This window comes from Corvus cornix, chromosome 10 (assembly GCF_000738735.6).
Source record: "Corvus cornix cornix isolate S_Up_H32 chromosome 10, ASM73873v5, whole genome shotgun sequence".
In the NCBI taxonomy this organism is placed as follows: Eukaryota; Metazoa; Chordata; class Aves; order Passeriformes; family Corvidae; genus Corvus; species Corvus cornix.
In genome coordinates this window covers 1,192,942-1,218,457 of record NC_046340.1, presented here as the reverse complement: position 1 = coordinate 1,218,457, position 25,516 = coordinate 1,192,942, and the positions used below count along the sequence as shown (strand labels likewise).

The 25,516-nt window shown below is 40.9% G+C and overlaps 1 protein-coding gene across 4 annotated transcripts; it reads left to right on the top strand.

Moving 5' to 3' along the window:
- LOC104684014 (tropomodulin-3) lies at positions 1-25,197 on the top strand. Of its 4 annotated transcripts, none has more exons than XR_005602783.1 (11): positions 1-76; positions 6,283-6,480; positions 7,862-8,018; positions 15,430-15,552; positions 16,150-16,239; positions 16,752-16,882; positions 17,824-17,931; positions 19,361-19,504; positions 19,856-20,000; positions 21,126-21,265; positions 22,169-25,197. XR_005602783.1 is itself a non-coding variant. In XM_039557689.1 (10 exons), the coding sequence occupies exons 2-10, from the start codon at positions 6,355-6,357 to the stop codon at positions 22,198-22,200; spliced, it is 1,056 nt and encodes a 351-aa protein (XP_039413623.1). In that variant the 5' UTR covers positions 1-76; positions 6,283-6,354; the 3' UTR covers positions 22,201-25,197. The 4 variants fall into 4 exon arrangements, 1 of the variants encoding a protein (XP_039413623.1); XR_750906.4 differs by lacking the exon at positions 1-76 and adding an exon at positions 323-663; XR_750907.4 differs by lacking the exon at positions 1-76 and adding an exon at positions 705-2,796.
- The last annotated feature ends 319 nt before the right edge of the window (positions 25,198-25,516 follow it).

Below are 25,516 nucleotides of genomic sequence, written 5' to 3'. Positions count from 1 at the left end.
CCGGCGTGCGCGGGGCGCATGCGCAGGCGCGGCGCTGCTGGTCGGGCTGGGCGAGCGGGGACCGGCGGCCGCCCGGGTGAGGGGGAGCGGCCGCGGGGCGCCGGGCCGGGACCGGGGGCCGGGCTGTGCTGTGCCGCGGGGAGCCGGGCCGGGCTGGGCTCGGGCGGGCACGGCCCTCCGCCCGCTGCCACGGCGCGGCGGGAGGGGCGGAAGGAGGAAGACGGGGCTGGGTTGACGCCCGCCCGGCCGGACCCCGGCGGCTCGCGGGCGGCCCGGAGCCCGCTGGTGCTGGGCAGGGGGAGGTCGGGCTGGGGGGCCCTGCCCTGGCAGCCTCCCGTGCGGTGAGCGCGGGGACTCAGGGGCCGTGCGGGGGCTGCGGAGCGCGCCCAGGTGCGGGGCTGCGTTGGGTGTTCAGCCGGCGCCCCGCTCTGCTGTGGATGCCGAAAACGGAGACTTTGGAAACTTCGCCTGTAGAGCTGGTGCCCGTAGTTCTTTCAGCTTGCTCCATGTGTTTTCCACGGCTCGCACAGCACTCGGGTCCCCGCAGTCCGTGACGGAGGGATGCCTTTCCGGGGCGGGGTGCGCTCCCGCAGCCTCCCGTTCGCCCCTGCACAGGGCTTGTCCCCGGAGCTTTCCCGGGCCTGCTCGGAGAGCCTGGGCTCGGTGGGTAGCCGCAAGTTGTGTTGAGATAAACGATGTTCTAGGGAGGCTGCCGTGTGTTTTAAATTTGCTGTAATGTGTTGGATTAATCCTCATAACTGAGGTTTGGCTGTGATGTCAGGTGTAGAGAGCTTGAAAGGTAGCCGGTGATGTAAGGGAGGACCTGAAACTGGCTCGTACTCAGGAGTTTTCCTGAAGTAATGGAATGGGAATGGAGTAAATTTCTTCTGCTGTCCTGTTCACAGCTTGTAAGTTTTGCCACTTTTCCTCGATGGATAAAAATGTAACTGAATGTTTCAGTAAATGTTCAGGTAGCTTGCATCTGATGTTTCTTTTTGACTAAAACACCAGCAGGCAGTTCCTCTAACAGCAGATACTGTGTATTAATGGGTAGCAGGTCTCTCTTGAAGAACATCCCGGTATTGTCTGAAAAAACTGATGCCTAAACATCCCTCATCCTGGCCAGGCAGTAACTCCCTGCGTGTTGGGAGAGGGAATGGGCAACTGGAGTGGTGATTCCTGACAGAAGAACTTCTCAGGGCACCTGGGATTCTTATCTTATCCCAGCCTTGTATTTATTTAGGATCATAACACCTGCCCTGCAGCAAGTTTGGTGAGCATGCCTGCAAGTGCCATGGGTGTGCTGAACTGCTGCCACTTCCATGCCCCTGCAGCTTGCCAAGTACTGGCTCTGGGGCTCCTGGCCCTGTCACCCCTGCCATTGCCTGGGCTGGCTGGGCATGTCCATTTAGCCCTGCGGTGTGGTGACTAGCCTTCAGGGACAGGCACACAGGAGTAAGCTTTTATGGGACAATGCCAGCTTGGCAGCTTAGCCATCACTCGGAGCACCCTGTCTGCAGGAGAGCTGCGTCCCAGCTCTGTGTCGTTGTATACAGGATTTATAAGAGAGCAAAATGGGCTTTGGGTGCAGGTGCCCTCTGATACAGAGGAGGAGCTGGCAGGAACTGGAAACACAGATGTGTTCAGATTTCCTTCATTATGGAAGCATCTTCATGGTCCGTGTAGTTACTCTGCAGTAGCTGCCTGTCCCCCTCCACTCCCTGGGTCACTGTGTGGATAAATGTGAAGTTAGGGAAGCTCAGTTTGCAGTGTGTAAAGCTTAGTGAATTGTCTCTTTGAACAGAATGAAGCCTTGGGCTTGCTTTTCTAGGAAAATAGCCCAGAATAGTTGTGTCTTCCTGCCTTGAAAACACAATTTACCCTGATGAGAAGTGTAGGCAAAGACGAGCTGCCACCTGCTGGCTCCATAAGGCTCTGGGCTGGGGGATGCCTGCTCGTTCCCGGGGCAGGACAGCCCGGATCCTGTGCCCTACCCCAGGCTGGGGGTTTGGAAGGCGCAGGTGGGTTTCTAAAAGCTTTCTGCTGAGAAAGGCAGCATCGGGCTGTTCAGCAGGCTTATAAGGCGTTACAAAAATATCCTAAGGAACCTGCTGGGATTATGGTAATATTTATATTTACCATTTTTTCTCCTTGCTTTGGTAAGTAAAGATAGCTCTTTCAAGTGCAGTACATTCTTCATAAACAGTTCTGTATAATGTTGCACACTGGAAAATAGAATTGTTGCCATCGTAGGGGTTCCCTGGGGAAATGCTCAGATTAGGCTCCTCCAAGCAGCTGGGATGGTCTGGGGCCCCGAGTGGTGCAGGAATGCTGACAGCCCTGCAGACCCCCCTGCTCCAGACCCCCCTGCTCGGGTCGGGTTCACCCAGAGGCTGGGGGGAAGGAGGCTCATGAGGAACAAATGAGATTAAAGTGAACTCTGCGAATGTGCTGGCCAAACCCAGCTCAGTTTGTTTTTCATGATGTCGCTTCTATTTTAAAATCCAAGTCACGGAAGCCATTTACAGTGGACTTTAACAACACTGTAGTTTCCTGTGGGCAAGTTATATCTAAAGAGCTTCTCCTGTTAGGATCCCAAGAAATTGTGTTCTTAAGTATAATAGAAATTTCAGGGGGGGATGAGGGGTGGAGTTCTTGAGAGAAAATTGGAAGCTTGCTATTTTTAGACTCTTTTGGTTTTTAAAAATATACTTTCAGAGAGGAGGGGAGAAAATATTTTGACTTGTGGATAAGAGGTGTGAAAGTTGCTGGACAGTCTTTCAAGGGATGATTCAGGTAATTATAAAATGGCATAAAGTTACTGCTGTTTTCTCATTTCTTTAGTTCTTCATTGATTTCCCAGGTGAGGGAATAATGGCAGGATTTTCTTCTCTGTGATGTCCAGCAGAATTCCTTCATTTCTGATTTTTCAGCCTCTCTTCTGCTTAACAAACAGAGAATTGACATTTGATGGACTGAAAGTGATGGCTTTCTTTCCATTTCTCTAAATGTTTATGTGACTATGAAGTTGCTGGAGTGAAGAACTTTACCTTATAGTCATATGTCTGAAAAAGAATACTAGCTCTTTGGACTTCTATGTAATGTTTTCGTGGTAAAGTTAAGAAGGATACTTAGAAGTAAACTAGCTCTGCTCATGAAAAAAGGGCAAAGTATTTGCAAAGCCAAAATTGATGGTTACAGTTTTGCTATGATTTTGCAGTAAGATCACACATACATATGTATAAAAATATAATGTGCCACAAATATTCACAGGCCAAGTAACTGCTCCTGCTGAGAGCTTGTAGTTTGTGATGCATGTGTCTCTATGCTGAACTGCTACAGCAGTGATGGAAAGCAAATAGAGTACTAAGTGTGTTTAATGGGAGGTGAGGGGCTTGTTGGATTAGATTAGGGCTCCAGCTGGCCTTTATGCCCTTTTTAGGCAATGAGAATTCCTGACACCATGTTTTAAAACCTGATTTTTAGCATGTTGTGTGCAAGTGTTGTATATGCTGTGTTTTCTTTTGTAGGGAATGTTTCTGAGAGTCGTTGCCAAGCAATCTCGGTGTACTACAGACGTGCTAAGCAGTGCTACCATCCTGCATTTTAAAGGGGTCTCACATTAAGGATGCTTTCATACTTTTAAAAAAATACCTTTGATAGGTATTAAAAAATATGTCCAAAACTCTTTAAATATGTATTTGCCAGGCCATATGTGATTCTCTTCTTGCTGAAGCAAAGCCTCAGTTACAGAAACTGATGGGTTTTTTTGTTCTGCTGCTTTATTTTTCACTTTTGTGTGCGTGTGTGTGTGTGAACACTGTACCTGGGGATTTGACATGACTACTTTGGTCATACAAAAAGTAGTGAGACTAAGGGCTGTGGCCTGAAAATTAATTAATGTGTTACAAAGGGTGAGTAGTTTACCAATATGAAACATCCCAATGCAGTAAATAAAAGGTAATTAATTCTGGATGACAGCATTTTGTGGCAATTAGTGGAGAGGAAATACACCTTATGTGAAGGTAATGTATGGTTATGCAGTGCTACTCTCTTTCAGAGTAAGGGCAGCATTATTCTGCAGCTTGCTAACCATTCTGTTCCTTATAATTACCTGCTAAAACTACACCTTTTAATATTTGAATGCAAATGGACATGCAGAAATGTGGTAAATAGCAGTGTCTTGATGTAGGGCTCAGCCTGGTCACAAACAGTGCTGTGTAAGCAGCTGCAGGAAATGTTTTGTGATACTGTGTAATGGCTTGAACTGCGAGGAAGGGCAGAACATTAAGGCTCCAGGAATGAGAAGTTCACATGCAGATTGTGTGGCATCAGCTAATTGTCCATCAGCTGCTTGCACCTGGAGAAACAAATACTACCAGACTATGAAAACTGTGGGAGGTGGCTCTCTAGGCCACAGAGTCACTCCTTTAATTACTTTTGGAACTTAGGAAAACATAGGTGTGCTACCCTCTGCATTTTCTGCAGCCAATAACGTGGATGTTGCTAGCTCTGTAGCCTCTTGCAAAAGGTCCAGGCTCTTCCAGCATGATTGGGTTTAGTTCAGAAGAAGACAGACAGTGTTCTTTTGATGTAGCTTACCAGCCGAGTGAGGGTTCCTCCTTATGTTTCAGAGGACTTCAGCTTTGGTCCCATCAGTGTCAACTGTAGTTCACAATAAAGCTCTGGTATTTATATCAGCAATACTTTTTTAAAAGCAGACATCCTGAAAATAGCTGTAAATACATTGCTCATTCAGGTGTGGATGTTGGTAGGACCCAGAAATACTGTTCTTGCAAAGGCAATTGTTCAAACCAGATCAGTTTTACGGGTACACGTGACTGAATGGTGTGGATGAACCTCTATGTGCTCATGTCTGTTTAGTGTCCCTGAATTAAAATGTTGCTGTATGTAACTGTGGCAGCCAGGGAGACGTTTCTGGATGTAAACAGCTGAGGTGGAGGAATCCTGTGTGCAGGATTCCATGGTATAGCCTGTATGTATACACAGCCAGCCTTTTCCTGCTTCTTAAGAGGCAGTGACTAAATTGATCTGGTTTTGAAGGACAGTGTAAGTGTGGATTTGAAGTAATGCAGTTGTATTTATGGTGCGAGCATCTGTCCTTGAATAGGGGCTACTGGAGAAAAAGTGACTTCTACTGGGTGTCTGGTCTGTGTTGAGTATTTCTGTAGAGCCAAGAAAGGGTTTAGGGAGAGTAATGAACAGGAATGTGTATGTTTAGCTTTTGCTCCCCAAATACCTTATGGACACTCTTGCTTACTTACAGAGAGTCATCAAAATTACCTTTTTTTCGTCTGTGTGGTCAACTTGAAGCAAGAATTGGGCTGAACAAAAGGAGAATCGTAGAACTTCTTGCAGAAAAATGAGAGGAAATAACTTGTCTGCTGGAACACTGCTGTGATTAACTGTTTTTACCAAGACAAATGCTCAAAAATTGTGGGTGTTAGAAATAAGGTTCCCTGCACTGTCTTTGTCTGTAAGCAGTGCTATATAGACTGTACATTTTTTGAAGGACCCTGGTTTCCTCTAAATATAATATTTAGTGAGCAGCCACACCGTTCATTTTTTATTTTTAATTTTTATATTTTTTTTTTTTTAATTTTTTTTATGGTAGTAGCATTGACTGGAGTGCTGCCACTTAGAAGCTGTATTTCCTATGCTTTTCATCAAGGCATTGTAATTTTCCTTGGACAGAACAGAATGTTGCTTCGATGGTAGTGCTATAATTAACTTGGAGGCAAACTTCCTTTGTTTCCTCTGTAGGTAATATGCAGGGATATGAGTCAGTATTAACCAATTACCTTATTTATAGTGAAGTTATCCTTAAGTGCCCTTGAACTGCTGTAACAACAATAAATGTTGAGCATCTTAACTCTTCTTCTGGCTGCATTATGTGTAAAAAACAATGGTGTTAACTGGACTCATAGATAATAGGTAGAGTTGGTATCTCCTCCCTCCTGCCCTACAACCTGCCCTGCTCTGTGGGAATTATGGCCTTGGAGTTCTTGTGAAGAAGACTGGGGTTTTGATCTGAAAATAGATATAGCTTAATTAGATATAGCTTAATTACTGATGGAAAAGGGCATGGTGGGACAGAATTGTCATCAGTGAAGAAACAGCTTCCAGGTGCTCCTTGTGAGCTGTAGAATAATAGATACCAGTACTGGGTGACAAAGCTTTCCTTTCACACATGTACATGGAGGTTGAAGGTGCTTTGTAGTTGGGATATTTACCTTAACTCTGCTTATTTCTTTTTAAAAGCTTTTCAAAGATCTGGATAAGAATTAAGACTTGGGTTTTGAAGTGTTTGAGCAACTTGCTACTGCCCAAGTCATGACGCTCCCGTTTCGAAAGGACTTGGACAAGTACAAAGATCTCGATGAGGATGAAATTCTTGGTAAACTTTCGGAAGAAGAACTGAAACAACTGGAAACTGTTTTGGATGATCTTGACCCTGAGGTAGGCATTAGCCAAGAGAAGTTTTATTTTTTCCATTTGTTCCGTTACTAGTCTAAAATAAGTTGAGACTTTGTACAATATACTTTTGATCAGAGTTTTTGTCACAACTGCTGATGATCTCACAGATACAGATGTGTACATAGTGTTCATTTCCTGTTTGCAAGGTGGATGCAACTGCAGTAAAGGAGAACATAAGAAGGGATAGTTGGGAGGAGCTTTCTGGGATTTATTTATAAATAAGCATTGCTGTTGTTCATGTTTTGAAAAGAAAGTTTATTTGGAAAGGCCTGTTTAACTTTCCTGTTTCCAGTGCTGTCTGGTAAACAGCCCTTTTGCATCCATGTTTGTTTTATTATTTCTGCTCTTGGAGTTTGATGGGAGTGGGAGGGTGCCAACCTCTTCTAATGATTCCTGGTCCTGTATCTGGTAGCTTGTATCTATTCCTGTCCTCATGCTGACTTCATAAAGGGAAGGCAAATAATTACTAAACTCTTGAATCATTATGTCAGCATGGGGTACTGAATAAGGAATACTACAGCTTTCTGCTATAAAGAGCTGAGTTGTCCTCTACAGATATTGGAGCTAATGTCAGACTCCAAGGCTTGTGTTTTCACCTCGTGGTTCTCTGTTTTTGCTTTAATAGTACCAGGATTAGTTTAATCTTGATGTTCAGGGATTGGTTCAGAATATTATGATCACCTATTTTGTTGCACTGCAAGATATTACTGGTATTTTAAATGCCTTTGACTTTATGGACATTTCAACAGAGAACTGGCAAAAGGGACTGGTTCTCTTTCATGGCAATCAGAATTCCCATACATTCTGGTCTTTCTGTACTAGTATCCTTTTTATTTTTCTCTTTAATTGAAATATGTTGATGATATCAAAGAAACATCCCACCTTGAGTCAGGTCAAAAATATAAATACTCTGTGTTAATTGACAGGTAACAGTCGAGTCAGTTGTCTTAAAGACTTAGAAACACATGGATGTAAGTGACAGAGGAAGTAGTCTCTTGCTGAATGTCTAAACTGTAAATAGCTGAGTTTTATTTACTACTGCTCATTTAAACAGTGCTGATTCTAGCAAAGAAATGCAAAGTAACAGGCAAATTGAGTGCTGGGAGCTATTGTACCAAAAGAATTGCTTCAATCCTACTGAGAGCACAGTGTGCTACATTTTCATTATATTCTCCGTGTCTAGATTACTTTGTGTCCTTCCCTGCCCCAAAAAAAGGAAGTTGGCAGGAGATCAAAGATTGCCTACAGAAGAGCGGATCAGGGCTGAACCTTGCAGAGAGGGAGAAGGAAGAGGGAAATGAAACTAAGCAGGTGCTCACCCAGACCTCCTAAGCTGTTCTCCTTTGCTCCACTTGTTTTGCAGAACGCGCTGCTGCCTGCAGGCTTCCGGCAGAAGGACCAGACTGCCAAGAAGGCCTCGGGTCCCTTCGACAGGGAGCGGCTCCTGGCCTATTTAGAGAAGCAGGCGCTGGAGTACAAGGACAGGGAAGACTATGTGCCTTTTACAAGAGAAAAGAAAGGTAACACCACCCTTTCCAGTGGAAGTGCTTATGAAATCTCTAAAGTGGACGAGCCAGAACTACCGTGAAGCAAATTTGATTGAAGCACTGGCACCTGTAATGCTTCTAACTTGCAGCGTTTCCAAATGGCTGCTACTGTGCAGGGCCAGGAGGCTTCCTGTTCAGGCATTTGTGCCCCTGGGGCTGGTGTGCTCTTTGTGTGTAGCACAGGAAGGAAATAAGACTCAGAGATTTTATCATAGATTGCAAAGTTCTGATGGGCATGGAATCCTCAAAGTAAGAGCTAACTCTGATTTGTGTCAATAATAAACGCTGTCACTGTGCCTGTGGCTTATGCCTTGTGCTGAACACAGACAGCAGCCTTGTAACACTGTGTTGGGTTAGCAAAATAGCAGTTGAATGATGTTGTGGCAGACAGTAATGTTCAAAGATGATGTAGGCTGACAAGGCCAGACAAGTGGTGTATGCAGTCATGGTGTTCTAGTATCCTACTGAAAGGTTTAATAAGATTGCATAGTTACTCCTAACTAATTACATTAGTTAATATCACAAGTTTTGAAATCTGGCAGTGGTTTGTGGTCTGAAAACCATGGACACGTTATTAAAGCCTGGGATTTTAAATTTTTGCTTTGGATCTAGTATTCTCGTTGACTTGATAGGAAGCTTTTTTTTTCAGAAGAAAATTTTTAAAGAATGTGCTTCTTAAATATTGTAAGAATAACTTTATTTTTTTCCCCAAAACCAGGCGTTCCCAAATTTGTTGTGCCTTACAAAGCACTATTGGTAGGCACAGAAACTCCCAGACCTGTGCAGGACACCTGTGCATAGGAGCAGGCTTTTAGCTGTCACCACAGTGTTTGAGCACTGCTTGTGACTCCTGGCTCATGTGAACCTTCCTCAGCAGCAGGACAGATCTGCTGCACTAAAACTTCTGTAAATTGTTTGCTAAGTTGTATTCCAGCTGCTCAAGATGAACAGGCTCCTCTTTTCTTAAGGGTTTGACACCCTTTAATTCTACTTAATTCTCTGATGTGAATCATTGCTTATTTCAGAATTGAGTCTTCATTCATCTGTTGAGTTTGTGTATATGATTGTGGGGTCTATTTGGTGAAAATTTAGTTGGGGGTATTTGCATTTTCTCTTGCCTGTGCCAGATAGCTTTACCTGACAATGCTGGTGTCTCCCTTTTTTTCCTGAAGTGATAGAGAGACCATGACTTTACAATGTGCTGCACTGTGCATGATGGACTCCCTTCAGAGAGCGTTTTTTGTTTCATTCAACAGCACTTGAGTTGAGAGAGAACTGTGACTCTCCTTTGCTGGCAGGAGAGCAGGGGTTTGGTGGCTGAACCTGTAGGAGTGAGCAAGTTAAGGACAATGCAGTGCATTGACTGTAGAAGGCAGAGGTACCCACAGCCACAGCTCCTGCATGGTACCTCTGCTGCTGGCAAGTGCCTGTTCTCACCGTGTCTGGCTGTGCCCTGCGCCTGCTGCTCTCCTGGCATGTTTGCCAGCGCGTGTTGGAGATGGATGGATGGTTAAGTGTGACTGAGTTCAGCCTCTTTGGGGCTCGTAGGTGACCGGGGAATCCCTTGCATCCCGCGCACTGCTCCGTCGGGGGGTGAGCTGGGCAGGGAGCATGTGCTCTAAAACTGCATTTTCTACTGAGTGCTAGTGCTTCTTTCACATAGATGGTGCTCTGAAGTCAGCTTATGTCTACATGCACACAGCACAAGTATTTGTTTGGGGAGATAAAATCTGTGAGAATCATGTAGAAAAACAGAAGGGTCCAGCTGTAACGCAGAGCTTGGTTAAGAAAGATCAAATGTCATTTCCTTTATGTAATAAAGTATTACTAAATAGTCTGTCTGCATGTTGCAACAAGTCATGCCAGTGTAGTTAGTAAAATTTCCTGTATCTCTTAAAAAACACAAAGCTGCTATCTAGTAACTTCTAGCATTATTTTAATGCCATAGGAGAAAAGAAAAGAATACGAAAAATGAAATGTAGATTACTTTCATTAAAACTAAAAATGTGGAAACAAATGTTTAGTATCCAAATTGATGCTTTGTTAAATGGGCAGGAGGCAAGAAGGTCAGGCTCATGTTGTAGCAGGTGAAGGATAACCTTTTCTTTTCCCCTTATGAAAATATTACGGTTCAGCTTTGACTTGCTGCCACATTTGTTGCCATTGTGCATAAAAGTGGCAAATGTACATAACTTAATCTTTTAAATCAAGAAATCATGGTATTTATCTAGATGTAGAACTCAGAAAGGGCATGGGGCACAACTTAGTACTTGTGTAGGATGTTTTTTATCTAGAGGGGGCTTGTATCCTAATGTGCTTTTCATTAGTATTAAAACAGACCAACAGACAACTAAGCAGGGTTCTGATTCTTCACTTCATCTAAAAAAATGTATTATGGAGAAACACCAGCAAGTTGTGGAATAAGGGTAGGTGAAAAATCTTTCTTGGTTCTCCTGTTAATTCAGGAGAAAAGTAGCAAATATAACCTTCAGTTCCAGAGGTTTTGGGAGGAGAGAGATGGATTGGAGCTGCAGCTGTTTTCTTGGTGCCTTTTTGTGGGTCAGAATTTGCTAAAATATTTCTGTGTCCCTGGCTGGTCTCATTGCTCTAACTTGTTCCAATTATTCATTTCATGGAGCAAGAAGAGGAAAATCTATCCTTCTCTTTCCTTTTTCTATTTTAGTAGAACTGAAGTCCTGCATGGTGATTTGGCCTGCAGATTTATCAAAGAAGCTTACCCTGGGTTAATTTTAAATATCCTGTCTTGCTACTGATTCTGGTAACCTTGTTTTCGTGCTAGAGTGTAAAGGAAAATACTCTCTTCCAGATGTCCCAAGTACCTAATTTTGGGGTAACATGTCATTAAAACAATGTTGCTTCTCATTCAGTGATAGATGATGTAATTTCTCCAGGTCTTTGGAACCTCTTTTTTGTTTTGTGCTATGACATGTGGAAGATCTGAAATAATGTAGTGTCCTGCTGTAGTGAAGTGAACAGTGCTAAAGAAATGTGGAGTTTAACAATCCCTAAATTAGGCTCTATTCCATTTTCCCAGTGCCTTGATTTTTTTTCCAAAAGCATCCCTAAAAACTTACTTTGCTTTAAAACATGATTTAATGATTTAAGTCACATTCTGTTCCAATTAAGTGTTGAACCATACAGTAGACCATTGTTCAAGAGATTCATGAGACCAATGTGGTAATAATTGCAACAAAACTTAGCTTTGTCTCAATCTGTGTATGGAAGTATGTCATAAAGATTTTACAGGGCATACTGCAAGGGGAAGGATCTGTCCTCCAAACAGTAAAGCAAGGCTTCAGCACTGAAGGCTGTTGCCCTCAAGTGTGTTCCACTCATCTGACCGAGTCTGACTGATGCTCCTCTGCCTTTTCTCTTCTCTTGGAACAGCAAAAGAAGAGAATTATTGCAGCTGAGATAAAAGCATATCTGATAGTAATGTACTTTGTGCTGTATAGTGCAAGGCATTAGCAAAGTATTGTGTAAACTAAGCTTTGCATTTCCAGCCTTTGCACTCTCCTAATTGTGGCGTTCTCTTCCCTTTGCATTCCTGCCGGGGTGTGTTTGTTCTATGTAGATTTGCAGTTCATGAAACTTCTGCTTTAGGCTTGGTTTGTTTTTCCCCTTCTCTATCACCCAGAAAACAGACTGAAACTGTAGCCACCTGGCTGAAGCTCTTTTGTTGGCACCCTGCTCAGCTGTTGCTCTAGATCACCACTGCCTTCTGTTGCAGCAGGATTTGGGATGCTGTGTTCTCTGCCATTGAATCACTTTAAAGTCTTTAAAGGAAGTGTGTTACATGTTGTGAAGTGAAGCTAATATCCTGTAGGAGCCTTGCAGAAACAGCTTGTCAAATTGATATTTTCCATACAAGAGCACTAGAACAAAATAACATGTGATACTCCAGCCTTAATGTAAAACAGTGTTCTAATTCACTGCTACGTGACCTGTAATCAGATAGCAGATAACAGCTCTGTTGCTGCACTAAGACACTGAGGAACTCACTTGTAAGTTGAATTACAAACATTAGTATTAAATTGTGCTTACAAGTGAATTGATGAACCTAAGTCTGTTACATGGTAAGAACTGGAGATTGATGAAGTGTGAATTATATATATTTCTGAACTAAAGGAGGTGTAAGGAACAGAAGATGTAAGGAATACATCAGATGTTGCTCACTTTTCTTCATGAAGTTACTGATGAGAAAAGCTTGTATTCACTTGTCCTCAGGTGGCACTTGATTTGCTTCCCCAAATAGAGTACCCCGAAGTGGATTTTAGACGTTCTTCTGCTGTGCAAATTGTGGCTGCCTGTTAGAGTGGGTATGTGAGAACAGTACCATCAATGTGCACTGCATGGCCTCACTGAACAGACCTGGTTTCTGCAGGATACTGAGTCCCACCTGAAATACTGTGCATCTGTGTAGGAAATGTCCAGGGCTCTTCAGTAAACACCAGCCAGTGTTCCTGCCTTTGGAGCAATACAATTGGGTGGAACTTGGAGCTGAAAGTTCATTCTTTAGCAGAGGGGGTCTGTGACTTAATCATGGATGTGCATCATCTAACATGTTAGCTTAAAGGCATGGAACATGTGCCTATATAATTATTATAAAAATGATGTGAACATCCCTGAAGTTTGCCTCTTCATGTTGTATTACTTAATCTTTGCAGAATCCTGGCTGGCTGAAAAGGAGATGTCGTGTTCTTTCATGTAATCAAATCCCTGCTGTTTGGAAATGTTCCACTTGCAGGCCAGGCGAGCTGCACATCTCATGGGCTGCACAGATGTGTGGTGGTTTTTGGTTTTATTTAAAGCTTGCATTAGTAAGGGGGAAGGGACTTGCTGAACTGTATTGGCAGCAGGCCTCGAGTTAGATCATTGTCCCCAGAGACACAGGGGTCTTATCCTTCTGGAAGTAAATTCATCACTAGAAGTGGGGAGTAGGGAAGGACCTGCTTTTGTACGTGCATTGTATACCTCTGAATTCTGGTCTAGGATGGGATGAAGCCAATGAATGAGAAATTATGCACACAAGGGTGTGACCTGTTTTATAACAAAGACTGCTGCTGACCCAGCTCATGTGACTGCAGTGAACATTTCTGGAGGGCAGTGGCTTTTAACATTTTTGCTTTATTAAAAACTGAATATACTTCTCACTCTCTCTAGGTTTTCTAAAGAGTCAGGCACGTATGGATAAGTTTAGTATTACTCTTAGGAAGCAAACATTTGAACCAGCTGTTTCCAACCTATGAATTTAAGAATTACTGAAAATAACATCAGGAAAAGTAGTTCTTTTTTTGTGAGCACTGTAGGATGAACCAGACAGAAGGCTGAACTAGGTTAAAATACTTTTTTGCCAAGTTGGTTTTAATTGAGATTGATTTCTTTCTCCTGTTCTCTTCCTGCTGCACTGATGCTGCAAATAGGATGGCTGAATGAAGGCTCAGGTGCTCACATCCCACTGTCCTCCTTCCTTGTACTCCTAAATCCTCACCTTTTTACTAGACCATATTACTGAGGGACAATAACACAAACATAGCTGCTGAAAGGCTTTAGATCGTGTGCATGCTGCTCAGAGTGTTTCATGGATTAATGAAAACCTTGTCAAACATTCTTGCATCTCTTCTAAAAACTACAGTTTAAGTTGAAGGTTAATCTCTCCCCAGTAGGTGATGCTAGTAAAATAAACTGATAGAAACATATACTGCATCAATTATATCAAAACAACCTGAAACATTTGCTACATAACCCTTCAATTTATGAAGGTTTTCTTTTAATCCTGAATCACCACCAACAGTTTTTTTGCACAAAGCTGAGGTATGGGTGGTAATGCATGTCAGCTGCACTCAACTACTGTTTGGAATCAATACAGTTATGTAAGGACGTTTATTTTCTGCTTCTAAATATGGATAATGACCATTTATACAAGTTTCCAAAGAGATAGCAACCCGGGAACAAAAACACCGTGTTGCTAGCAACAGATCTTTGTCATCAGACTGGGTTGTCAGAGGAAAACCTGATGTGCTTCTCAGTAATCTGTGCTAGTGGGAATGCATTAACTTCCTTTACAAGGAAAGTGAACCACAAACTACTGTAATCTAGGGAAGATATGGAATACATGGTTTTGGGTCACCCCTAATGCTAGACTCCACCTACTGTCTCTGTAACTGGGACATTGGGATGAGGATGATTCCTGTGGGGAAATACTTCTTATATCTATGGATATGGCAGAGGGTGGGGTCCTGAATTAGGACTGAGACTTCATAGGACAATTATCAACACCACTTCCTACCCCAGGAAATAACAAAAGGAAGTTGAAACCCCTTTCCCATAGCTCTTTCTGCTGATAGCTCAGGCAACTTGGAAAGTTTGAAAAACTGGCACCTTAAATAGCTGTTAAGATTTGATTCACAGTTGTGTAGTTGCGAATGGTTTCTCTGGGATGCAGCAGTACAAGAGCTTTTGGTTGCCCTGTTAATTTGTCCTGGACCTAAGCACCCCTTACCTGTCCTGGCTCTTACCCAGTGAAGACTTCCTTGTTCTGAAGGGCCAGTTCTACCCCATTCACAGCTGACTGCTAGAAAGGCTTTCTCATATTCTGATTTCCTCCCCTAACTTTCCAGCTGAAGGTGTATGCAGGAATTCTGGTACCTACACAGACCTCTACCTATAAATGCATGTGTTCTAAAGTAAGTTTTCCCATTTCCTGCCGTAATAACTAAAAAGTTGGTGCAGAATGTAATATTACTCTTGCTTCTTTTGCCATTGAATCTTCGATGACATTTCTAAGGACCATTTTAGAAAACAGTGTCACTGGCAGAGAAATCTGTTACCGTGTTTTGTGCTGTTCACAAAACATGGTTTTCTCAAGCAGCTTTGGTTTTTTTGCTTCAGAACTGAGGTGAACATCTGAAATCAGAAATACTGTGTATGGTGTAAAAACTGCAGTGAATAGTCAGGTGTGTGATTTCAGATAATTCTGTGATTTTTCTCTCTCTGACATTCAGATTACAGTTCTGCCTGGGTCCCTTTCTCCCTTGAGAGGAAGCTCATCATTCTCTAGTGATACTAAATCTTTCTTACAGTCTTTCTAGACTGTTTAAAATGTATAATGGAGGTTTATATGTTACTTTTTAATCATTAGGAGAAACAAGATTGGAATAATGATCCAGACTCCTGAAAATTTATTCCTGTTTACGCTCTTTCCTCATCTCTGACTTGCAACAACAGAAGAAACCTTTATGTTGTCTGTGGTTCTCCTGGTGTTCACTAAATGTGATATGTATTCTTTAGGTACACAGTATTTTAAAGATAAGTTGCTATGTAAGACAAACTAACATCAGACTTTCCATTTTCTTTACTCCAGGGAAAATATTTGTCCCCAAGCAAAAGCCTGTACAATCTTTCACAGAAGAAAAATTCTCTCTTGATCCAGAACTGGAGGAAGCCTTGACCAGTGCCACAGACACAGAATTAGGTGACCTTGCAGGTGAGTTTTTTTTAAAGTATGAATGGGCTGCTACATATTTAGACAAGAAAGATCTATAATTAATGTGGTAGTGTATTGATCTGACTGCAGGATGTTGTAGTTGTGATAGAAAATAAAATATGTTGTTTGCCAGTTGGCTTGAAGCGTTTCACCTTTGTTGATTTGTGATAATGTGTGAGGAAGTTAATTATTTTGGCCTGCAAAAGATACCTGATTTTCCAGCTCAAAACCTTTAAATCCATTCCTCAGACTGGCTGGTTTTTGATGTGCATTTGACTGCTTTTCCTTGTGTATAACAGTATGTTGGTATGTGCCTGTATTCCTAAAGCTTTATTTTGTGATTGAGCTGCACTTTTTAACCTTGATGCTTAAATCTTGTGAGGTCAGAAGTTTCTAAGATGTGAAAGTAAACTAAAATGTCAATAATTAATTATTTTTTCTACTTTTTTCAATTGACTAAGGTATTGAATGACCTTTGTACTGATAACGGGCTGTTGTACAAACAGGTTTTGTTGTTTAAAGGAACCCTGCATCTGAGCTGAATTAGTCAGGAACAGTAAAAATGATTTTTTGCTTTTTCTTTTTTTCCTTTTACAGCAATACTGGGAATGTCCAACTTGATAACAAACAATCAGTTCTGTGATGTAGTAGGAAGCAGTAATGGAGTTGACAAAGACAGCTTCTCAAGTAAGTGTGTACACAAGTGCTAGAAAAATAAATTCTCTCTACTGCACACAGTTCCTGTAGCATTAACTATCTTCTGTTGCACCAACATTCTTTTAGACTCTTAAGACTTAGTCTGGAAATGTGTATGCCTATAGCATTGCCAAGTGAGTTCTGGCAAGAATGGAATTAAAATACACGTACACTAAAATGTCCTCCGCAGTTAAGTCACTTTGGTGACAAAAGCAGGCATAAGCATGCATTGTGTGTGTTGGTTTTTAGGTTTTCTGTTTGTGTTTGTAACTCCTATGTTCTTTCTGAAATAAAGCAGAAAGGCTGTGAGGACTTTTGAAAAAGAATTGAGCTTTATGAAAATACGGTCAGGAGAGGATGTTCTGCTTTTTTGGTGGGAGAGAGATGTAAAGACTGATGAAATGATCTTTAAATACAGTACATATTTAGTGTGTATATCATTTATTCACAATGAATGTATGCATGCAACCTGTTTGATTACATTTAAATGCCTTACTTTTCAGATATAGTAAAAGGTGAAAAAATGTTGCCTGTTTTTGATGAACCACCAAATCCCACAAATGTGGAGGAGACGCTGCAAAGGATTAAAGATAATGATTCTCGTCTTGTTGAAGTTAATCTAAATAACATTAAGGTAATTACCTGAAGGCTGCTGTAAACATGCTGCTTTTTTCTCAGTAGAAGGCACTCCAAGCTGCAGAACTCTCTAAGAGATCGCGACAGGCTTATTCCAAGTACAGCAATCTTTCTGTTAAATGTTGTAGAGTGTATAAGCTCAGAAGCTGCAGCTAAACCAATAAGCCATCTTGGTTTCTTTTGCCAAATGTGTATTTAAAAAGTCTTAGCCTTTCTCACTGCCAGCCCAGATTTCTGTCGCTGCCAAGCTGGCAGCATTTCCAGCAGTTCATTATCATGGAGTCAGCTACTGTGTTGAATCCTTTGTCCTTAATGAAGCAATGTGCTCTCAGTTTCTCAGTTTGCAAAGGGATATTTGTGCCTGACATCCTTCTGATTCTTGAACAAAAGAGCTGTTGGAAGTTAGGGCAGCCTCTGCTCCGAAGTGCAACAGTTGTGTTTTTACACGTGACAAGCTTTTGTGTATTTGCTTGAAAGAAACCAGAACTGCAGCACCCCTGACTTGCAGTGCAGAGAGCAGTGACAGCCTTGCCAGCAGCCAAGGCTACTTGTTCCCCTTACAAAAGGGGGAAAATAAAATCCATGGCTTAAGAATACTGTATAACAGGTAAATGCTGGCCAAAATAACTGCCTAAAAAGGCAACAGATCAAAGTTTCTGATACAATAAACTGAGAAATTTGCTACCCTAATTAATTCTCTAAAATTATTCCTTTTAAACTTGGTTGCTACTACAGTGTAAAAATGATTGCTTTATGGAATTGGTGGCTCCTATAGCCATCACATCTTAGGGTAGGTTGTCACTGTGAGAGCGCTGGAGACCGGTGGTGGTTAATGTTGTAGGGCATTTTGCTGTAAAGAGAGTTAGATAATGGGAGAAGTTGGGGGGAGGGGACAAACTTGTGTATCTCAAGAGAGTGAAATGCTATTTTTAATTCAAGAACATACCCATTCCAACGCTGAAAGAATTTGCAAAAGCCTTAGAAACCAACACACATGTGAAGAATTTTAGCCTGGCTGCCACCCGAAGCAATGATCCTGTTGCTGTGGTAAGTACTTCTGATAAGGGCTTTAAGTGGGGTGCTTAAAGGGAAGTTAGGATGGAAAGGCAATGGTAAGGGATTGAATTTAATCCAGTTTAAATACTCAGGGATGAAAATTATTCCATTCTGCTACACTCTAAAGTGGGTTTTCTTTGATAAACCTTTGTTGTATCAAAGTTGGTAAATGATTGCTAGTACCTTAATATGCAGCAGTGCCTCAGATGTGACTGAGAATTCTTTATTCCAGTCCCTTTCCCTAATTTTTCAGTTTGCTAGCTTCCTTCCTTTTTTTCTTTCTTTCCTAATTGTTTACTTCCTGGTGTTCATTCCAGTAGCCAATGGTTTATTCAAAATTAATTTACAACAAGTACATTTGAGGACTTAAAAACCCCCATAATATTTTCCAACTAAATAGAGTTTTAGTTGAAGTTGTAAAATACCTGTTTCTCTATCTCCCTGCTACCAAAGATTGGTTTAAAACATTGGTATATAAAGCATAATATTAGTCAAAGCTTGATACAATTGAAACTAATTTATTGTCAGGTCCTATTTCTTTCTATATTGAACTAAAGCAGTATCTTATTTAATTCTAAATAAAGGGGTAAGAAAACAAAAGTAATTGTTGCCAGGACAATCCTTTGCACTTGTTTTAATTTCAAATTAGAAGAAAAGTAACTAGTTTGAAAGACTGCCTTAAATAAACAAATGAGCATTTGAAAGCTTTGGGTTTGGGTCAATTAAAAAGTTTCTTTTCAGCAGGATTAAATGTGTACTAAAAATCTGTAGTGGCTTCTTTTCTCAGGTGTGGTTTTGTTGGTTTTTTTTGTATTGTGACCTGATAGAAAAAAATTCAAAGGATATGATTTTTCTGACAGCAAACTCAGCAGTGAGCTTTTCCTGTTTTCTTCCTTTCTCAGAAATAACATCAGGTATAAAAGTGCTTTTAGCTACATGCTGGTACTGTGGTTAGAGCTTCGAATTTTACCTCTTCCTACCAAATCTGTAGACAAAAGCATTTTGAAAGTCAGATCTGTTTACAAATTAACCATATCTAATTCTCCTCTCAGTTAACTAACGCCCTTTCTTTGGCCTTTGCTTAGCAGCCTGCATTAGTCATTGTGGGCTGTGAAGGCTTAGAAAGTGGAATTGGTCCAATATGCTAATTTCAGACTATTTGTATTCTGTGTAGCTTCTTAGTTTGTAACAAGGGAAAGACAGGCCTTCCCTTGACTGAATGCTATTTAGAAAGGGAATGTAGATAATGGCTGGCTGAAGACTCAGCTCAGCCTCAGTAAGTGAAAGCTTGCAAAGTTACACCTTGCATCTCTGAACTTGCTGCTTCTATGGAACTAGTTAGTGGAAGTGGTTATTGCTGTGTCCTATGAGGCACTGCAGCAAAATCCAGAAGTTTAATGATGCTTTCTTATATTTAAAGGCTCTTGCAGATATGCTGAGAGTAAACACAAAATTAAAAAGTTTAAACATAGAATCAAACTTCATCACTGGAGTTGGAATTCTGGCACTGGTTGATGCACTGAAAGACAACAAAACGTTGACAGAGATCAAAATTGATAATCAGGTAAGTGAGGTGGTGGTGATACCATAGCTAAACCCAGCCAATCCTAGTTGCCTGAATATTCTTAGAAGACAGCTTGTGATAAACTCTTCAAATATTTTATGTTTAATTATCTTACCATCAGCAATAATTACCCTTAAGATTGTCAGAGGCATCCAGCTGAGGTTGATTCCTGCTCACTTCTGTGCTTCCTTGTGCTTTGAAATATACAAACACATTTTATGACCTTCTGCCTATTTGATTAACCAGAATGAAGCCGAGTGTTCATTGACTCATCTGGGGAAAGTATTCTGGTCTCTTTCAGGGTGAACACACGTAAGCTCTGTTGTCTTTGTGTACTTTTTATTTTAACAGAGGCAGCAACTGGGCACAGCTGCAGAGGTAGAAATTGCCAAGATGCTTGAAGAAAACACCAAGATCCTCAAATTTGGATACCATTTCACACAACAGGGACCTCGAGCCAGGGCAGCTGCAGCTATCACAAAAAACAATGATTTGGGTAAGACCTGTCATTATTAACTGAATGTCTGTGTGGCACAGGCTTTAAAGGTGTCTGGTTATTCTCCTTCTCCCTTGACAAAGCCAGGATAGCACAAGGTTAGTAGATCAGTTCCAGGTTTCTCCTGTGCTTTACTCTTCCTTTTTTGTTGCTGCTTGATATTCCCTATTTTGTTGCAGGGTATTCAGGTGCATGAGTTGAGGAGTTTTAACATAGTCTAGAACAAGAGCATTCAAATTTCATGTGAGTTGTGGCAAAGGGAGTGAAAACAATAGTTTTGATAATTCAGTTGTATTCAGATAAGATTCATTTCTTCTTTAAAAGCAGTACTTGAAATTAACAGTGTAGGATGCCCTGCTCAGTGCCAGTATCCCAGTGTTGCTGGGATTACTTGAGCACGGAAACTGAACATACTGTCACCTCCAGAGGCTGGGACTGGGTAATCTCTCCCCTGGTGGTTCTGTTCATGCACAAGTGCCATCTGTGCCTCTTGCAGGTAGCTGATAGCAGCAGCTTCTTCATTTGCTGCAGTCAGGTTTGTTGGAGCTCGTCAGTCAGAATCCTTATTAAGTGGGTCAGCAGAAAATTGGTTAATAACATAGCACATGAAAGGAAATAATTTGTATAATAATGTCAAATACTTGAAGCACTCAACTACAAAATAATATCCATCTATTTAAATAGAACTGCATTTTAAAACTCTATTTAATTAAATCTTTTGGTTTTAGATGCTTTGTGGTGACCTCTCATCAGTGTGAAAATGGGCCAGGCTGTTTAGCAGTAGTAGCAGTAGTTAAGGAATATATTAGAGGGAATGACATAGGAAAATGGAATTTGGTTTAAAGATCTGATTCCCCTCTGAATAGAGGTTAAAGTGGAGGAGAACAGCTCTGAAAGATATGGATGAGTAACTAGAATAGAGCACAGAGAGATCAGAACGGCACTCAGGCACTGCATATCAGTTTCTCAAAATAGATTCTAAACCAGTTGGGTTTTCTGTCATAATGCTTCAGGTGTCTCACGGCTTTCTAAGGTTTCTCCTCTCACTAGTTCTCTTTCTAGTGCTTGACTGTTGGAAATCTATGTTTCTATTCATATCTTGCCTTTTTTCCTTTGCTTTCTTAGTCTGGAGTATGCAAGTAAAAGTTTCTGCAAATACCTTTTCATCTCTCCAGCCCTGAAGCTACAGAGAAGGTTACTCTGAATACCCTCTTGGGTACTGAGCACTGAAACCGAGATGTTCGAAGTCTCTCATTTCTCTCTTCGTATGTGTCTTCTAAAAAAAGTCTACATCTCCTTTTTCCTTGCTCGCACTGTGTGGTGCCACTTCCCTGTTCTTTGTCTGTGTATATGTTGCTTTTAACTGCATGATTGGAGAAGTTAGGGCTTGAAATTCTTTTCATCTGTTCTTGCAGCTTGATGAAAGCAGGTATGAGTAACTTTTGCCACCTACTTTCCATTGAGTGGATTTGAGAACAAAATAGCTTTCTTCTTATATAGATGTGCTTGCTTGACTTTTTTAAACAAAATGGAGATGCCTTATAAAATTTCTAAAATCTGTAGTGTCATTTGTTTTATCTGCACAGAAAAGGAAAACATAATTTGATAGTATGATAAGAAAACATCAAAAATAATACAAATGTTGAGGAAAACTCCAGTCATTCAGTCAATCTCACATATTCTCAAATCTAAATAGCATGTGAGCTTTTAGTTATTTTATTCACAAATTCTTATTGCTCTTGCATTTTCTGACAATTGAATGTTTTTATTAATAAATGGAAGGTTTTAGGCTGTTGATTGTGACATCTTCTGTGTGTGTATAAATTGTGTTAGATATACTGTGAAACTCTTGCAGTGTTTCTTTGAAGCTATGTAAATTAAGTTCACCACTAAAAAACTGTTAAAAAAGAATGCTGGCTAAATCTGCTTACGAGACATAAGATGATTAATGTTTCCCACAAGTCCTTCCTTGCAAATATTTGCAACTGCTTGTGAATAAGGCGATAAACTCGGCTTATTTGCTTAAAATGCTATATAATACTAAGTGTTAGCTACCTTAATTTGTGGGAGGTCATGTGGCAAAGTAACTGTTCATGTTACAGAAATAAAAAAAATAGTTAAAATGCTAATATAGCAAACCATCTCTTTTTTTGTCTCTCTCGTTCCAGTTCGCAAGAGAAGGGTTGAAGGAGACAATTAGCAAAGCTGATGTCAAAACTGTGGAGTCAGCACGGGCAGCACCGTGGGCTTTGGCAATCTTGGACTACATTGACTGGGTTAGAAGGGAACAGACTGGAAGCTTCATTCCTTTTAAAGCAAAGCAATATAATCATCTGCTGGTATGCAGCACGGATTTTGGATGGATGGAGACACAGTAACTGCGCCAGTCTCTGTACCATAGTTTTTGATTGGGTTTTTTTAAGAACTTTTTTTGTATTTCAAGACTTTGGCTGTGCTTTCTACTAAAAGTGTAATTGCAAATCAATGGTTAATTGTCTGCAGTCAAAGAATGGGACATCTAAGATCCTTGGGCAGATACTGACCCAACTGAAATGTTTGTGAGAAAATGTGGGGTGTGTATTTACGTGGAGGGTGTGTATGTTCCTGAAAACAATGCCGTAGTGATAAGGGATTCTTCACCCCACAGCTGGATTCGTTGTGTAGATCTGTTCAGCTTTGTTCATATGCACTGAAGAGAAATCTTTCACAGCAATGTTATTTGTAATTCTACTGTTTTATTTTTTATTAGTTCTTGATACTGTGATCAAGTTCAAAGACATCCTTTTAAGCCAAACAAAAATAAATTGGTTAAGGACTTCTCCCAAGAGATTAGAGGAAATGATACAAAAGTGGAAGCCTTGCAAAAAAAAGAAAAAAGAAATTAGGAGCCTTGCAAAATGAGAGGTTTTCTGTTACACCTAACTCCTTAAAAGTCTTTTGCAAAAGATCCCATAATTGTATCTTGCTCTGTATCTAAACTGGATACGTTTTTAGACTGATTTCATATGTTCATCACCATTATTTAGTTTATATTCTTTGTTTAAAAATTCTATCTACATTCATAAGTATCAATTTCTCTAGAAGTAGTGACATTTGTGTTTAAAATTCTGCATAACTGTACAGAAAAAAGCAGCCTTAGCTCTAAGACCACTGACCTAAGTTGCATTACATTAAGCTATTTATACTTCATACAAATCTAACCGTTTTTAATAATGAAGTAATACTTCTAAGAAAGGGTTTTTCCATTCTATATCTGTCTTGATGTTGAAACACTACCTAAGACATGCAAAAACTAACCAATATGTAGTGTCAAATCTCTAGGGCATAGTCATCATTAAAGTGTTTAAAGTTCTATAAACAGACTAATAAGGCAACAAGAATCACTTCAACTTCTGCACATAATCACAGTACACTTGGAAATATGAAAATCCAGAGGCTTTTTGGTGTAGGTCTGTTTGGACTGTCTTGTACTGGTTTGCTTTGAGATCACAAAAATGTTCTACGGGCCTGCTTGGCTGTATTTATAGCAGCAGAGAATTCAACTGACAACTGTTTTCATCCAAAGGTCATCATGTGGTGAGCATTTATGTGTAGAAAACATACTGGACTGAGATTTTTGCATCAGGTTGTATATGCTATAAAAACAGAGCAAGCCTCTGGCACTGTGCCCACACTGTAATTTGCTGCAAATCTAGTTTTGGATCTTTAAAGGCAGACATTATTCCACAGGTGGCTTCAAATTTTACTGCAACTGTACAGAGAATTTTGAACTATAGTGCCTTCAGTGAGGAAGTATATAACTGGTTTATACTTGTGGAAGAACATTCTTTCTCCTATTTCTAAATTGGCCTTTTATTAGAATTACAAATAAATATGTGCTCTGAAAACCAAGTTGGAATTAATTCAGTTAAAACCAAAGACTACGCTTACCATAGTCTCAAAACACCACTAGAAGTGTTCTGATGAGTAAAAAAAAAAAGGGCTTTTTTTGGTTTGGGTTTTTGTAAATTTTCAAGAACTTTTTAGATTTTTAAATAAACTTTGAAATAGTTCTAATACAATACGCATACAGTCACAAGTTAAGTGTCTTTTTTATAAACATGGCCAAAGCATGTCATGTGCTGAGTTGCCTAAAGCTGTACTTTATATTTGCTAGGCACCATAATCATTTTGTGTCAAAAAAACAGGCTGTAATGTCTTCCTTCATTTGTTGAAGGGCTGCATGTTCACAGAATCTGTTCACATATTGGGAATTCTACGATGAGTTATTTTATCACTACCTAACAAGATTAGGCAGTTACCTCCTACTTGAAAATGAAGGAGAAAATGGAAAGGCTGGATTATGGAAATGATAGCCCAAATCTCTTTCTTACTTTTACTAAATCAAGTTTGGTGGCTTAATTATTTATATTCCAATCAAAGGCAGGGCCTTTTAAGTTGCAGTTCACAGGTGTCCTGTCACAGGTTATAGTATTGGACCCTAATAAATGGTTTAGCTCTGTAGACAGCAGCTAAAATTTTGACTGCTTGTTGACTTTCAGGACAGATTCCTGACAGGCTGGGCATGGAAAACTTATTTTTTTCAATCAGAAGGTTTTAATCATCCAAGTTGTTGTAAGACCTTTGGCATGGTGCATGGAGCAGTTAACAGCAATCACTCTTGTGCCTGCAGTGTGTATCCTTTTTGGAGTAAGTGAAGAAATTCAGTCTGTAGCCAGGAATCTTCAACACTCTCAACAAAGAGAGTGAACACTGATGTGATGCCATCAAGTGTGGTGAGACCCTGTGTCTGCCTGCATGGAGTGTGGGAGTGGTATCACTTCCATAACCAGTTACCATAAACACAAGGTCTTCTTTCCAAAAGAGATGCTGTTTTCTTACTGATACTTTTTCTGGCTTAATGCAGAAATCAGATGACCACATATGTTGATTCTGTTGGTTCCAAGCTAAGCATGGAAACATAACCTGTATTTCAGAGCAATTACCTATTTACTCTTGTATTTTAAAGAAATAGCCTCATTCTCTCTACAGCTTGAGTAATCCTGCGTTTGTAAGCTACAAACGAGCAAGTGTTCAATTTAAATTTCCATTGGGGAAACATGTATTGAGTATTTTAGCGTATCAGCACTATATGCTGTCAGATTGTAAAACAGTTACTAAGTTTTGGATGATTAAAGTACTGTATTCTTCTTGTGCCTTCGGGGTTTCGTTTGTTTGCTTTTTTTAACAGTGCACTGACTTGCTTGAAACCCTTGTGTTTATACCGAAACGCACCTTTCCTTCTCCATTGGGGAAGCGAGTGCCCGGCTGGCGTTGAGGGGCCGGAGGGCCGGCGCTGTGCGCGGCTTTCCTCAGCACCGGGGCGGCTCTCCCTCAGCACCGGGGCGGCTTTCCCTCAGCACAGGGGCGGCTTTCCCTCAGCACAGGGGCGGCTTTCCCTCAGCACCGGGGCGACTCTCCCTCAGCACCGGGGCGACTCTCCCTCAGCACAGGGGCGGCTCTCCCTCAGCACCGGG

What these genes read in the sequence shown, in the direction of transcription:
- LOC104684014 (XM_039557689.1), top strand. Translation starts at nt 6,355, where the DNA reads ATGACGCTCCCGTTTCGAAAGGACTTGGACAAGTACAAAGATCTCGAT. An exon ending in AGAATTAGGTGACCTTGCAG is followed by an intron (nt 15,553 to 16,149) that starts GTGAGTTTTTTT and finishes TTCCTTTTACAG; the next exon opens with CAATACTGGGAATGTCCAAC. An exon ending in GCAATGATCCTGTTGCTGTG is followed by an intron (nt 17,932 to 19,360) that starts GTAAGTACTTCT and finishes TTATATTTAAAG; the next exon opens with GCTCTTGCAGATATGCTGAG.